This window comes from Saccopteryx leptura, chromosome 8 (assembly GCF_036850995.1).
Source record: "Saccopteryx leptura isolate mSacLep1 chromosome 8, mSacLep1_pri_phased_curated, whole genome shotgun sequence".
Lineage (NCBI taxonomy): Eukaryota > Metazoa > Chordata > Mammalia > Chiroptera > Emballonuridae > Saccopteryx > Saccopteryx leptura.
The window spans coordinates 34651599-34665832 of record NC_089510.1 but is presented as its reverse complement, the minus strand read 5'-3'; the positions used below and the strand labels follow the sequence as shown (position 1 = coordinate 34665832).

Below are 14234 nucleotides of genomic sequence, written 5' to 3'. Positions count from 1 at the left end.
AAGGTCTTATCAATTATTTGTTTGAATAGGCTTTTCATTCCCTTCTCCCCCATTTTTCTGAAAGTACACTTATTAATTTTATATTGTTCTTTCCGATGGAGTCAGTTCACATAGGTTTTTTATTTTATTTTTTATGCTCAAGTCTTTCTTCTTCCCTCTGCGTCATTTCTAGGTTTCTGTCTTTCCTATCACTAAATCTTTCCTCCATCTGGTCTGCTGTATTTCCTACACTTGCTAGTTTATTCTTTTTTTTTTTTTTTGTATTTTTTTTTTTTTGTATTTTTCTGAAGTTGGAAACGGGAAGGCAGTCAGACAGACTCCCGCATGCGCCCAACCGGGATCCACCCGGCATGCCCACCAGGGAGTGATGCTCTGCCCATCTGGGGCATCGCTCTGTTGCAATCAGAGCCATTCTAGCGCCTGAGGCAGAGGCCATAGAGCCATCCTCAGTGCACAGGCAAACTTTGCTCCAATGGAGCCTTGGCTGCGGGAAGGGAAGAGAGAGACAGAGAGGAAGGAGAGGGGGAGGGGTGAAGAAGCAGATGGGTGCTTCTCCTGTGTGCCCTGGCCAGGAATCGAACCTGGGACTCCTGCACCCAGGCCAATGCTGTACCACTGAGCCAACCGGCCAGGGCCAACTTGCTAGTTTATTCTTGATCTCTTTTATTGAGTTCTTCATCTCTAAAATTTCTGTTTGGTTCTTTTTTAAAGTTTTTATTTCTTTGGTAAGGTACTAGTTTGTTACTTTGTTTTCTGAGTGCATTAAATTTCCTGTCTGTATTTTCTCTCATCTTGTTGAATATTTTCCAAACAGCAATCTTGAATTCTCTATATTTCTATGTCTTCAAGTTCATTTTATGGAGTTTTTTTTTTTTAATTATTATTATTATTTTTTTTTTTTCTAGCAGACAGAGAGAGGGACAGATAGGGACAGACAGACAGGAAGGGAGAGAGATGAGATGCATCAGTTTTTCACTGCGGCACCTTAGTTGTTCTTTAACTGCTTTCTCGTATGTGCCTTGACGAGGTAGGGAGGCTCCAGCAGAGCGAGCGACCTTTGCTCAAGCCAGTAACCCAGCACTCAAGCAGTTGACCTGGCGCTCAAGCCAGCGACCTTGGGGTTTCAACCTGCGTTCTCTGTGTCTTAGTCTGACACTCTATCCACTGCACCACCGCCTGGTCAGGCTTTTTTTTTTTTCTGAACTGCCTCACTTCCTTGGTTTTTCATGGTAATTGATGGAGTCTTTCTCTGCCCAGGCATCTGTGTATGAATGGCCTTCTGTAACGGATTAATAGCGAGAGCTCTTTCTATTATTTTTCAGTAGGTGGTGCTGAATCATTAATCTGTGAACTCTTTGAGTATCCCCTCAGCCAGAGCTGCCTTCTGGGTAGCTGCAGTGAATGAGGGTGTGGTAGGTTAAGTCAACCAGCCAGCTTCATTATTGTTTAGCCCTCCCAGTAATGATGACCTCAGACCTCCTCAGGGTTCCTCCTGTACCTAACCCTAGGACCAGTTACAAAGTGCATTTTTTGCTCAGGGAAGAATGTGATTCTGTAGTACCAGTCCTTGGGTTTGCAGATAATGTGCTCCATAACCCGACAACAAGGGTGCTGGGAGGCGAGCTCTTGGAGACTGGGTCACAGCAGGTTTCCTTGGCTTTGTTTCTCTGTCTGGAATGCATATCACCCAGTAACCAGGGCCTCAGCCTCACGCTGTGTTCTTGCCCAGGTCTCTGGGCCGAGCCGCAGCTCCTGTGCTCACTTCCGCGGGAATGCCCACTAAAAGTCTTTGCTCTCCCAGCTCCAGGGAGCCCCAGTCACAGCTGGATTCCACCCTCTCCAGGCTGAGCCCCACCTTGAGCTCCCACTGTGAGGCTGTGTCCGTGGATCATTTTAGCCCTTTGCCTTCTCACTTCCCCCTTTAATCCCCACTGCCCACCTTTAGAGGTTTCAATATGTGGATCTCTCAGGCATTGGGTTGAGCAGGAAATCTTTGTTGAGTTAGTAGCTGTTCAAATTGTTGAAACTTCAAGGGGAAACCCAAGGGGATATCTCACGTCCCATTCCTCTAACAAGAGCCTTAAATAGTTGTTTTAAAAGTTGGCTCCATTAAATAATGTGTATTCAGAATGCAAACTAGTTTTAAATTAGATTCTAGGAACAAATATTTTAAAAGAAAAGCTCTTATTATATAAAATAATCCCAAGGAATATTATGATTACTAGGACAAGTTTTGCATCTTTATATTAAAAATTAAAACTTTAGAACAAACAGATTATTTATTAATTATAGCAGCTTTGTTATTTTAAAGCTTGCATCTTTAATAAAATAATTTTTTTCACGTATTTGATCACTAGTAGGCAGCTATTTTTAATTTTTATTTTAACCTAGGCTATAAATCTGATATTGAGGAATCAATACGTTCTGATATTATAGTATAATATAGTAATGGTGTAGTGATGAAAAATTAGAATCTTAAAATAGACTTCTGAGATATAATTTCTTATTCAGTACTGCTTGGCTGTGTGACCTCCCTCAAATTATGTGTAAACTCTCAATTTTCTTACTGGTAAAATGTGAATAATAATTGTACCTATCTCAGAATTAAATAACTTAATAAAAGGATAGTGCTTATAACAGTGCAGGATTATATTTTATTTCTAGTATATAGTAACTGTATCAATTTAGGAACTATCTCACATTTTCATTTTTGATTATTCTTAATTTATATACACTGGTAAATCTTCAGTTTTTAAATTCATTTAATTACAAGATAGAATTCTTGTGGATATTTTCAGATGCTAAGATATGTTTATTTAGAATATTTTATAGTAATTATACCAACTGGAATTTACATAGCTCTTTAGTAGGCTTTGAATTAATTTATCTTGCTTTATATTTAAGATGTCCCTTAAAATGTACATTTTCTCAAACCCTACAAATAATAAGAAATGGCTTATCCCATGTCACATAGCTGCAGTTGGCGGATGCAGTATTTCAGTCCAGCTGTTCAGATTAAGAATGTCTGTGTTCCTTTTCTGATTCACTGTTTTCATGGGCATCCTAAATTAAAACTAGGAGTTCTAAGTCTAGATTCACTAATGTCTTCTCCCCCAGCTCATCACAAAATAACACCAAAACCAAAGATCTTGCCCTGGCCGGTTGGCTCAGCGGTAGAGCGTCGGCCTAGCGTGCGGAGGACCCGGGTTCGATTCCTGGCCAGGGCACACAGGAGAAGCGCCCATTTGCTTCTCCACCCCTCCACCGCACCTTCCTCTCTGTCTCTCTCTTCCCCTCCCGCAGCCAAGGCTCCATTGGAGCAAAAATGGCCCGGGCGCTGGGGATGGCTCTGTGGCCTCTGCCTCAGGCACTAGAGTGGCTCTGGTCGCAACATGGCGACGCCCAGGATGGGCAGAGCATCGCCCCCTGGTGGGCAGAGCGTCGCCCCATGTTGGGCGTGCCGGGTGGATCCTGGTCGGGCGCATGCGGGAGTCTGTCTGACTGTCTCTCCCTGTTTCCAGCTTCAGGAAAATGAAAAAAAAAACAAACAAACAAACAAAAAAAACCCCAAAGATCTTTTCCACTCTGTTATTTAATCCAAGAATACTATTAATAATCCTCATATATTCTTTTATTTATTGTTTTAATGAAAAATTACTGAGTTTCTTTGGGAAATACTATACTCTGAAAATGCTTACTATTGACCCCATTTACTGTCTGTGCAAGTATATATGTATGTATGTATGGTTGGCTCAGTGGTAGAGTGTCGGCCTGGCGTGCAGGGGTCCCGGGTTCGATTCCCGGCCAGGGCACACAGGAGAGGCACCCATCTGCTTCTTCACTCCTCCCCCTCTCCTTCCTCTCTGTCTCTCTCTTCCCCTCCCGCAGCCGAGGCTCCATTGGAGCAGAGATGGCCCGGGCGCTGGGGATAGCTCCTTGGCCTCTGCCCCAGGCGCTAGAGTGGCTCTGGTCGCGACAGAGCGATCCCCAGGAGGGGCAGAGCATCGCCCCCTGGTGGGCAGAGCTTCGCCCCTGGTGGGCATGCCAGGTGGATCCCGGTCGGGCGCATGCGGGAGTCTGTCTGACTGTCTCTCCCCATTTCCAGCTTCAGAAAAATACAAAAAAAAAAAAAATTTATGGTAACTTTAAATCTACATAAAGTACAGCAGGTTAATAAAATTAGACTGATAAAGAAAACACACATGCACAGTAAAAATACAAATATCCTCAAAAATGAGACTGAGAAGTCCACTCTAGTCTCTCAGGCCCTCCATGTATATATGTGTGAAGGCGTGAAGTGTTTGACTGTAAATTAAAGTGTGTCCTCAAATAATCAGCCTGAGAGCAAATAAATGGTACCACATATAACGTTTATCATAAAAAAAAATACAGTGTACAGAGATGTGTTGTGTAATTAGGCACCTGAAACCTGTATAATTATGTTAACTAGTGTCACCCCAATAAAATTAAATTTAAAATAATATTAAAATATCCCTGGGTAGGCAAAAAATAGGTATATAAAAACAAAAAAAGTGAACAAAGATATTTAAGAGATAATACCCATCTGAACAATATTTAAAACAGAAAGAATATGGAAGGTGACTGACATGATAATGATAATGAGGTGATTCTGGTAATATTTAATAGTATTTTTACATAGGTACTTGTTAAGGAATGATCCCCTTTTTTGAAAATTAATTTTTTTTCTATTTTTATGGCAATGATTTGTTCTCAGATTACCTGAAGTTATATTTATATTTGATATCATTAACTTATGCCAACAATTTCCAACCTTTTTCATCTCATGGCATACATGAACTAGTTACAAATATTCTGCAACACAACAAAAAATAAATTTTTGCTGATCTGACAAAAAAATAGGTATAATTTTGATACACTTATGCGTATTGTCACTTTTTTTTTAATTTGACAATCTAAGGGAAAAGAGGTCAGTGCCTCTGACTAAATCAGCGGTTCTCAACCTGTGGGTCGCGACCCCAGCGGGGTCGCCTAAAGCCATCGGAAAATACATAATGCATATCAGGTATTTACATTCCGAATCATAACTGTAGCAAAATTACAGTTCTGAAGTAGCCACCAAAATTATTTTTTGGTTTGGGGTCACCGCAACATGAGGAACTGTATTGCGGGGTCACAGCATTAGAAAGGTTGAGAACCACTGGACTAAATAGTTAGGTATTGCATGTTTTAATAATTCTTGTGGCACACCAGTTGAAAGTTGCTGACTTACCGTATTAACAGTTGGCATATGTCTGAATTATTTTATTATGAACATATTATATAACTTAGTTTTAGGTGAGCATAGTACCCACTGATAACTGTGGTATCTTTTGAAAGTATTTCTTATTTGAGGAAGTGAAATCTACTGAGTCAGAATGGTGGAGTCCCAAGTACTTCCTCTTAACATTCTCAGAATATTAATATGCTGCAAGCTAGAAAAGGAGTTTTTTATTGCTCTTTTTCATTAATATTTGCTCTTTGGTCTTGCATTAAGTATATGTTGACAGAAACATTATTTTAATTATTGAGGCACAATGCTGACGAGTTACATGTTTATTAAAAACATTCTTCATGTGTATTCAGTCAACCATCTAACGGAAACTAAGGTATAGCACCAAGGTGTCCTTTGAAAATTTATGGTTAAACTTAAATTTGCATATCACAGTAGTCAGTTTACAGAGAAAGAGTGATGGTGAAGTCATATTACAGTAAATGCCTTTGGAGAGATCTGTTCAGCGTGATCTGTTTGCAAATTAAAAAGGATGTACATTGCAAAGCATGGTAATGGATTTATGGTGGGCCCTTGTCTGTGGGCCTCTCATAGTATACCCATGCCAGAGTAAACTGCAGCCTTGAACCATTGCCTGGCCGCCTTACCTGTGGGCTGTGAGCACTGAAGGGGGTTGTACAGTGTAAAGAAGAAGAAGAAGAAAAAAAAGGATGTGCATTGCAGCTGAGTTTTTTTTTTTTTCTTAATCTAGTGAGTAATTTAAACTCTAAGCAAAGATAAAGCTGAACAGAAAATATCTTTTGTGTTATACACTTAGAAATCAGCTACTGTAACACACATAAGTAATTTGTATAGCATTTCAGATAGGAGAAATGGAGTAAAATATAAATTGGGGTTTAGATGATCCGTTCCCAGTCTTTTTCTTGCCAGTCTTTTTCAAGATGTTGTTATTGCCCTTTACCTCCTTCCCTTCCCAAACTTAATCGTTTTTGGTACCGTTTATTAGATAATATCATAGATACTACAAACTGTAAGTCATCCTTAACCAAAGCAACATGCAAATTGACCTTGAAGGTTCTAAGAGAAGCCTTTGTAACGGAACACAGTGGTTCACACATTCTAGGCCAGGGGTCCCCAAACTACAGCCCGGCCCGCGGGCCGCATGCGGCCCCCTGAGGCCATTTATCCGGCCCCCACCACACTTCCGGAAGGGGCACCTCTTTCATTGGTGGTCAGTGAGAGGAGCATAGTTCCCATTGAAATACTGGTCAGTTTGTTGATTTAAATTTACTTGTTCTTTATTTTAAATATTGTATTTGTTCCCGTTTTGTTTTTTTACTTTAAAATAAGATATGTGCAGTGTGCATAGGGATTTGTTCATAGTTTTTTTTATAGTCCGGCCCTCCAATGGTCTGAGGGACAGTGAACTGGCTCCCTGTGTAAAAAGTTTGGGGACCCCTGTTCTAGGCAATACACTCAGAAGTGGTTTGACTTGAGTGTTTTAGATCGAGTGGACTCATTTTTAGTTATGATAATTCTATTGTAGTTAGGCCTTCAAAGATTCCCAATTTTTAGATACAGATACTAAAACATTTACAGATGAATTTATTTATGTATAGTTTGTGCTTCCAAAGAATCCAGGAGCTGGGGAGGGACCACGTGAAAGTACAGTTGAAACAGGATTGGGCATGAACTGATAATGGTTGAAGTTGGGTGATATGTACATACAGATTCATTGCCCTTTCTCTCTACTTTTGTATATGTTAACATTGTCTGTGATTTTTTTAATGTATAAATGAATAAGTATCCACTTAGGGCCCAGAGTACTGCTTTCCATCCTTCATGTAGTAAAGACGACAGGGAACATCTACTTTTTTTTCTCTCTTTTATATTAGAAATGTCTTTTTGAAACTATCTTATGCAGATCTGTAAGAAAATTTCACTAGAGGCACATAATATGGGTTCCTTTTGGCTTTTATAATAAGGAGATTTTACTCAGATGACAACATATATTGGATATGAACTTGAATTTAATATTCTGTTGAAAGATAGGAGAGAGTTGTAGTTTTGCTTAAATATTTACTCCTGTGTTAGAAAATATCAGTGTAAGATAGAAGGATTAAGTCTCAGTTTTATCAACTGTAAAATGTGGAGAAATTATGTTTAAGTTGCCTTGAAGCCCTCCAGACCTGAGCTTGTGTGGCAGTAGACATCAAAGGATTTTGTATTAGTGTGTCTGTATTTGTTTCCAACTATTTCACCATTCCAAGTTTCTCAAATTATGTAACAGTAGATAAATAAGGGAATGTTGCCATTTCTTTTTATTAACCAGTCCAAAGAGTATTTGTTTTTCTTTATTTTGACAATTTCTGTGGCATTGTTGTTTATCTGGTTGACACTTGGCAAAGACTAAACTACCTATCAGAGGATCTGCTACAAATGGTTTGTTCAGTGATTGTCTCATGAGAGCAAAGTAAAGTGTTACTCCGCTGCTGGTTGGAGTATCCCTGCAGGACAGGTAGATCGCTGGTTTCCCATCATACTAAGTGAATAGGACAGTCGTGAGTTAAGTACGGAATCATTTCTTTAAAGATATTAGTCCTCGCTGCATCCCTAGTCACAGCTTTAATATGGTTCTAATTCATCCCATTTTTCCTTTAATTGATTTTATGACTTTATATAATTTTTTAAATGACACGCCACTAAAATTGGGGTATAATGCAGAAACAAAAATACAGTGGTGCATACATATCATGTATCATGTATCTTTATAAGGTAGCAGTATCAACAGGGCAAGAAAACAGTCTTGTCTATTTTCCTGCCAGTTGGGAATCCTATGGGACTTTGTTTTGAGAAATAGGAATGGGAGACTTTGAGTAAAATCTTTAATGATTACCAATAAATAAATTTCTGTGCCAAAAGTATCTGAGCAAGTTGTGTTCAGTTTAAAAGAAGATGAGGCCCTGGCCGGTTGGCTCGTGGTAGAGCGTTGGCCCGGCGTGCAGGAGTCCTGGGTTCCACACCTGGCCAGGGCACACAGGAGAGGCACCCATTTGCTTCTCCACCCCTCCCCTTCTCCTTCCTCTCTGTCTCTCTCTTCCCCTCCCACAGGGAGGCTCCATTGGAGCAAAGATGGCCTGGACGCTGGGGATGGCTCTGTGGCTTCTGCCTCGGGCACTAGAATGGCTCTGGATGCAACAGAGCAACGCCCCAGATGGGCAGAGCGTCGCCCCCTGGTGGGCGTGCCGGATGGATCCCGGTCAGACGCATGCGGGAGTCTGTCTGACTGCCTCTCCATTTTCAGCTTCGGAAAAATGAGAGGAAAAAAAAAAGATGAAGGGGGAAGTTTACTATCTTATATTGCATTCTATTCCACATGAGCCCTGTCAGGATGTCAGGCTCTCTTGACCAATGATGGCTTCTGAATATAGATTTACTTTATTTTTTTCCCCACTGATTACTTATAAATCAAGATTTTCAAACACTGAGGCAATTAAAATGGCAACATTTAGCCATAGTTTTATACACAGGAACTTTTCCAGAATGGATTTTAAACTGGATTTTTCTAATTGTTACTATTTATTTATAATGAATTTTTGTCAAAATGACCTTTTTATAAAATGTTTAATTTGTACAGGTGCCATTTGGTAAAGAGGGACATGATTCAACTTCCAGTTTTCTGCAAGACTAAGGTTTTGATACTTTAAAACTCTAAGTGGACATTCAGGAAAATTATGTTAGGCTCCTTTTCTTTGGCAAATCAAACTTTTCTTTTTTAAAGAAATTTTTCTTAGAAAATTTGAAATCTGAAATATTAAACATTTATCATACATTTTGGCTTTCTGTTCTACTCCACTATGTCTTCAAGACAGACCTTCCCCGTTCTCACTGACTTGCCTTAAACCTCTTTTTTGAAGTTTGTTTTTTTTTTACACTTACAAAACTGCGGGCCCTCCTAGTAAAGCTTTATTTGAGCGAAGACCAATCAGCCTGTTTTTCTGTGTTTGTTCAGGAGTCAGATGGCCAGGGCTGCCCCTTCTGTCGCTGTGAGATAAAAGGAACAGAGCCCATCATTGTGGACCCCTTTGATCCAAGAGATGAAGGCTCCCGGTGCTGTAGCATCATTGACCCCTTCGGAATGCCCATGCTGGACTTGGATGATGATGATGACCGAGAGGAGTCCTTGATGATGAATCGGTTGGCCAATGTTCGAAAGGTAAAACTGGAAAACAGAGAGTAATTATGGTATGGAGTGGGCGCGAGAAAGAAACGATGCTTTCATAAGTGGGGTTTGACTGAGCGTGTTTTGGAAAGAAAGACACAGACATCAAAAGAAAGGTGAGGACAGAAGTAATATTGATAGGATGATGAATTCGTAGACTGCAAAAAAACTGGGGACTCAAAATATACTCTCTGGTTGTAAACTTCAACAGGAGAGATGGTGAAAGCTTTCATATAGAACTATACATTATCTAAGACTGGCAATAGCAGACCTGTGAAGAAAAATTGACTGAGGTGGATGCTACTGCCTAGTTGGAGTTGACGTAACCAAGCTCCTAAGAGACTAGGCAATGAACTAGAATGCCAGTTGAGTAATTTACAGACCAAAACTATAACGATCAAGAGAACTGGACTCTAGATATCAAGCTATTCACTGTAGGATCTGATACATGAAATTCGTATTATAGTCAGAACTTTTGTCTTCTCAATATCGGCAATATGGCAATGGGTGGCCTGCAAATACCATGTGAAGGTGCCCTCTCCCTTTCCTGCTGACTCATTATAGGCCCATCAATCATGCACCCATCCCTGACGGGTTCCGACTTGGCCTACACAGCTCTATAGAAACTCCACTGCAGTTCATTAGGACTTGGCAGGTAACATGAAACTTATTTGCCATCCAGGTAGGATGATGATAGTGTGTAATGGCATCAGACTATATTTTCCATATGCATCTCTCGCTCTGGTAGGAAAATACTTGGTACAGAGAACATATGAGGCAGATCTTTGGGTTACTCTTTTTTTGGGGCTATGTCAAAATTTATTTCTTAACCTCCTGCATTTTCTGTGTTCCAGTGTTCCATGCTTACCAAAGACATACCCTTAGAATTTTTTATGTATAAATTTCTATAGATGAAGGTATATTAGCATCACCAACATGGCTACTCTCAAATTTTGCTTTGGTGTTTGGTCACTTTTATTCTTCACCTTACTGGTTTTTCATAAATGTTATAATTTAACTCAGAAAAACTACTCTTGATTCCACAATTTAATTACAACAATACTTAGTTTTTAGTTTCAAAATGTGTGATCCCTTTGACCCAGGAGATATCAGAGGGGAAGTAGTTACTACTCAGTAACCTTTAATAATGAACAAGAAAAAAAAAATACCTAAAATTGAAATAGGGAATTGAGACTTGATTTCAAGATGAACTCTTAATCAGTATATCCTTATTAATATCTTTTGTAAGAAGCTTTTTTACGTATTTTATTTTCTGAACAACTTGGAAAGGTCAATACTGTTCTTCTCATTTTTTAATTAAGGAGGTAAGACACAGACTAGTCATGTAACTTGGTTTCATTAGTCTGTGGTAGAGCCAGGACTCAAAGTTACAGCTCATGTATAACAATATAGCTATATATCCTATATCCCATATGTAGCTGTCTCATTTGCAGGGGATGAAATGGTTTCTACTAAGATTATGACATGTATCCTAGAATGTGTATCATATACTATTATAATTTTAATTACTCTTGATTATAAAACAGTAACACTTATTATATCATTGACTTAGCATTGTTCTGGGTTCTTAAATCCTTGATCTTATTTATGCATCGCACCAACTCAGTGGAGAAACTACACTTACTGTCCTGTTTTGCAAAGACAGAAACTGAGAAAAAAAGAGGTAAAATAGCTGCCTAAGATCCAAGTAGTACTCTGTAGCAGAACAGCTGCTTCATTCTAGGTCTTCTTAACTTCAGAACTCTAGTTGTGAGCCAGCACACAGTGTTCCTCTTTGCCCTCTTTGGAACATGTTACACATAATGTACTCAATCAGAGAGCATAACTGCCTGTCCTCTGAAGGTTTCTTTCAGTTCTGTAAAATAACGTACAAGCATACCTTAGAGTGATTGTGGGTTCAGTTCAAGAACACTGCAGTAAAGTGAATATCACAATAAAACAATTTTATTCTGGTGTATATGAAAGTCATGCTTATACTATAGTTGGTTAAGTGTGCAATAGCATCACATCTGAAAAAGTGTACACACCGCAATCAAAAGTACTTTGTTGCTAACAAACGCTAACCATCATAAGATTATGAGCTTTTAGGGAGTCATAATCTTTTTGCTGCTGGAGGGTCTTGATCAGGTTGGAGGTTTTTGAAGGTTGAGATGGCTGTGGCAGTTTCTTAAAATAAGACAGCAACGAAATTGGCCATATCAGTGGACTCTTCCTTTCACAAATAATTTCTCTGTAGTTGTGATGCTATTTGATAGCATTTTATCTGGAGTAGAACTTTCAAAATTAGAGTGAATCCACTTGAGTCCTGCTTGTAGCATCTGTATCTTCACCAAGAGTATATTCCATCATAAGAAACAACTTTCTTTACTCATCCATAAGAAGCAACTCCTCATTTCTTTCAAGATCATGAGATTGCAGCAATTCAGTCACATCTGCAAGCTCCACTTCTAATTCTAGTTCTCTTGCTCTTTCCACCATATCTGCAGTTACTTCCTCCCATTGACATCTTCATCCTCTCAAAGTCATCCATGAGGGTTAGAATCAATTTCTTCCAAACTCATGTTTATGCTGGTATTTTGACCTCTTCCAATAAATCACATGTGTCCTTAGTGACATCTAGAATGGTGAATCCTTTCCAGAAGGATTTTAATTCACTTTGCCAAGATCCATCAGCGGAATCATTATCTCTGGCAGCAATAGCCTTACAAAATTTATTTCTTAAATAATAAGACTTTAAAGTCAAAATTACTCCTTGGTCCATGGATCACAGATTGATTATTGTGTTAGCAGGCATGGAAACAACATTGAACTCATTGTGCATCTCCATTAGAGCTCTTAGGTGACCAGGTGCATTGTCAAAGAGCAATAATATTTTGAAAGGAATCTTTTTAATTTTTTTTTCTGAGCAGTATGACTGAGTGGGCTTAAAATGTTCAGGAAACCGTATTGTAAACAGATGTGCTATCATCCAGGCTTTGTTGTTCTATGTATAGAGCACAGACAGAGTAGATTTAGAATAATTCTTAAGGGTCTTAGGATTTTCAGAATGTTAAATGAGCATTGGCTTTAACTTAAAGCCCCTAAAAAGACTGTCAGCTTGTCTTTTGAAACTAGACATTGACTACTCTCTAGCTATGAAAATCTTAGATGGCATCTTCTTTCAGTAGAAAGGTATTTTATTTACACTGCCAATCTGTTGTTCAGTGTAGCCATCTTCATTAATTATCTTAGCTAGATCTTCTGTATAACTTGCTGCAGCCTCTACACCAGCACTTACTGCTCACCTTGATGTTATGGAGGCAGCTTCTATCCTTAAACCTCATGAACCAACCTCTGCTCGCATCAAACTTTTCTTCTGCAGCTTCCTCATCTCTCTTAGTCTTCATAGGATTGAGGAGAGTTAGGACCTTGCGCTGGGTTAGGTTTTGGTTTAAGGGAATGTTGTGGCTGGTTTGATCTATTCAGACCACTAAAACTTTCTCCCTATCAGCAATGCGTTTATTTGCTTTCTTATCATTTTTGTGTTCAATAGAGTGTGGCACTTTTAATTTCCTTTAAGGCTTTTCCTTTGCATTCACAACCTGGCTTATTATTTGGTGCAAGAGGTCCAAGCTATTCGCCCAGCTCAGCTTTCAACTTGACTTCCTCACTAAGTGTAATGATTTCTAGCTTTCCATTGGACATGAGAGATGTGTTGCTCTCTCTTCACTTAAATGCCTGCAGACCATTGTAAGGTTATTAGCTGGCCTAATTTCAATATTGTATCACAGGAAATAGGGAGGCCCAAGCAGAGGGAGAGAGATGGGGAAAGACCAATCGGTGGAGTAGTCAGAATACACACCAAATTTTATCAGTTTGGTTTGCCATCGCATATGAGCAGGGTTTGTGGCATCCCAAAACACTCATAGTAGTAACATGAAAGTTCACAGATCACTATAATAAATATAATAATAAAAAATTTTAGAATATTGCAAGAATTACCAAAATGGCAGAGACACAAAGTAAGCAAATACTGTTGGGAAAATGTCACCTGTATAGTTGCTTGATGCTGGGATTACCACAAACCTTCATTTTTAATAAGACAGAACATCTGCAAAGCTCAATTAAATGAGGTATGCCTGCACATCATGAGTAATTACCAACTGCCAATGAAATTTTGATCAAGAGTTAAAAATAATTTGAACTGTAATCTGTTATTAGGCTCTACTAATTGATATATAAGTGACTATTAAACCTGGTTTCTAATATACTAGCCATATGTGGCTATTTAAATGTAAATTTAAAATATATAAAATTTAATAAAATTATAAAGTTTTATTCCTCAGACATACTTGACATATTTAAAATGCTCAGTAGCCACTTGTGTTGTGACTACCGTATTGAACTCTACAGTTATAGAACATTTTCTATAGGTGTTGAAATATTTAATGAAGATAGATATGATAGAAATATTTGTTATCTAGTGTATAATTCTGCTGGAAAGAGCAGCGGGCTCTCATTGGAAGCAGCTAGGTCTTGGTGCAAAAGATCTTTTGTTTAAATTAAATAACCTAATGTTCTTAGCTTTGCCTGGATATTTGGCTATAATCTAGCACTGGAATCAGCAAACCACGGCCTATTTTTGTTTGTTTGTTTATTTGTTTCTCTGTGACCTGTGAATGATTTTACATTTTAAATGGTTATGTATTTGAAGGATTTTGCATATTGGCTTGCAAAGCCTAATATACTGCTCACAGAAAT

At 38.8% G+C, this 14234-nt stretch overlaps 1 protein-coding gene and 1 non-coding gene across 9 annotated transcripts in view; both read left to right on the top strand.

Annotated features, from left to right (window-relative positions):
* CBLB (Cbl proto-oncogene B) overlaps positions 1 to 14234 on the top strand; it is a 234404-nt gene that overhangs the window by 146307 nt on the left and 73863 nt on the right. For all 8 annotated transcript variants that reach the window (XM_066348058.1, XM_066348062.1, XM_066348061.1 and 5 more), the window contains exon 10: positions 9264 to 9467. In XM_066348058.1, the coding sequence (XP_066204155.1) occupies positions 9264 to 9467 (204 nt within the window). The remainder of the gene's footprint in view (positions 1 to 9263; positions 9468 to 14234) is intronic.
* On the top strand, positions 5798 to 5934 carry LOC136380246 (small nucleolar RNA SNORA42/SNORA80 family). Its single transcript, XR_010746919.1, has one exon. It is a non-coding gene; the product is annotated as a small nucleolar RNA SNORA42/SNORA80 family (small nucleolar RNA).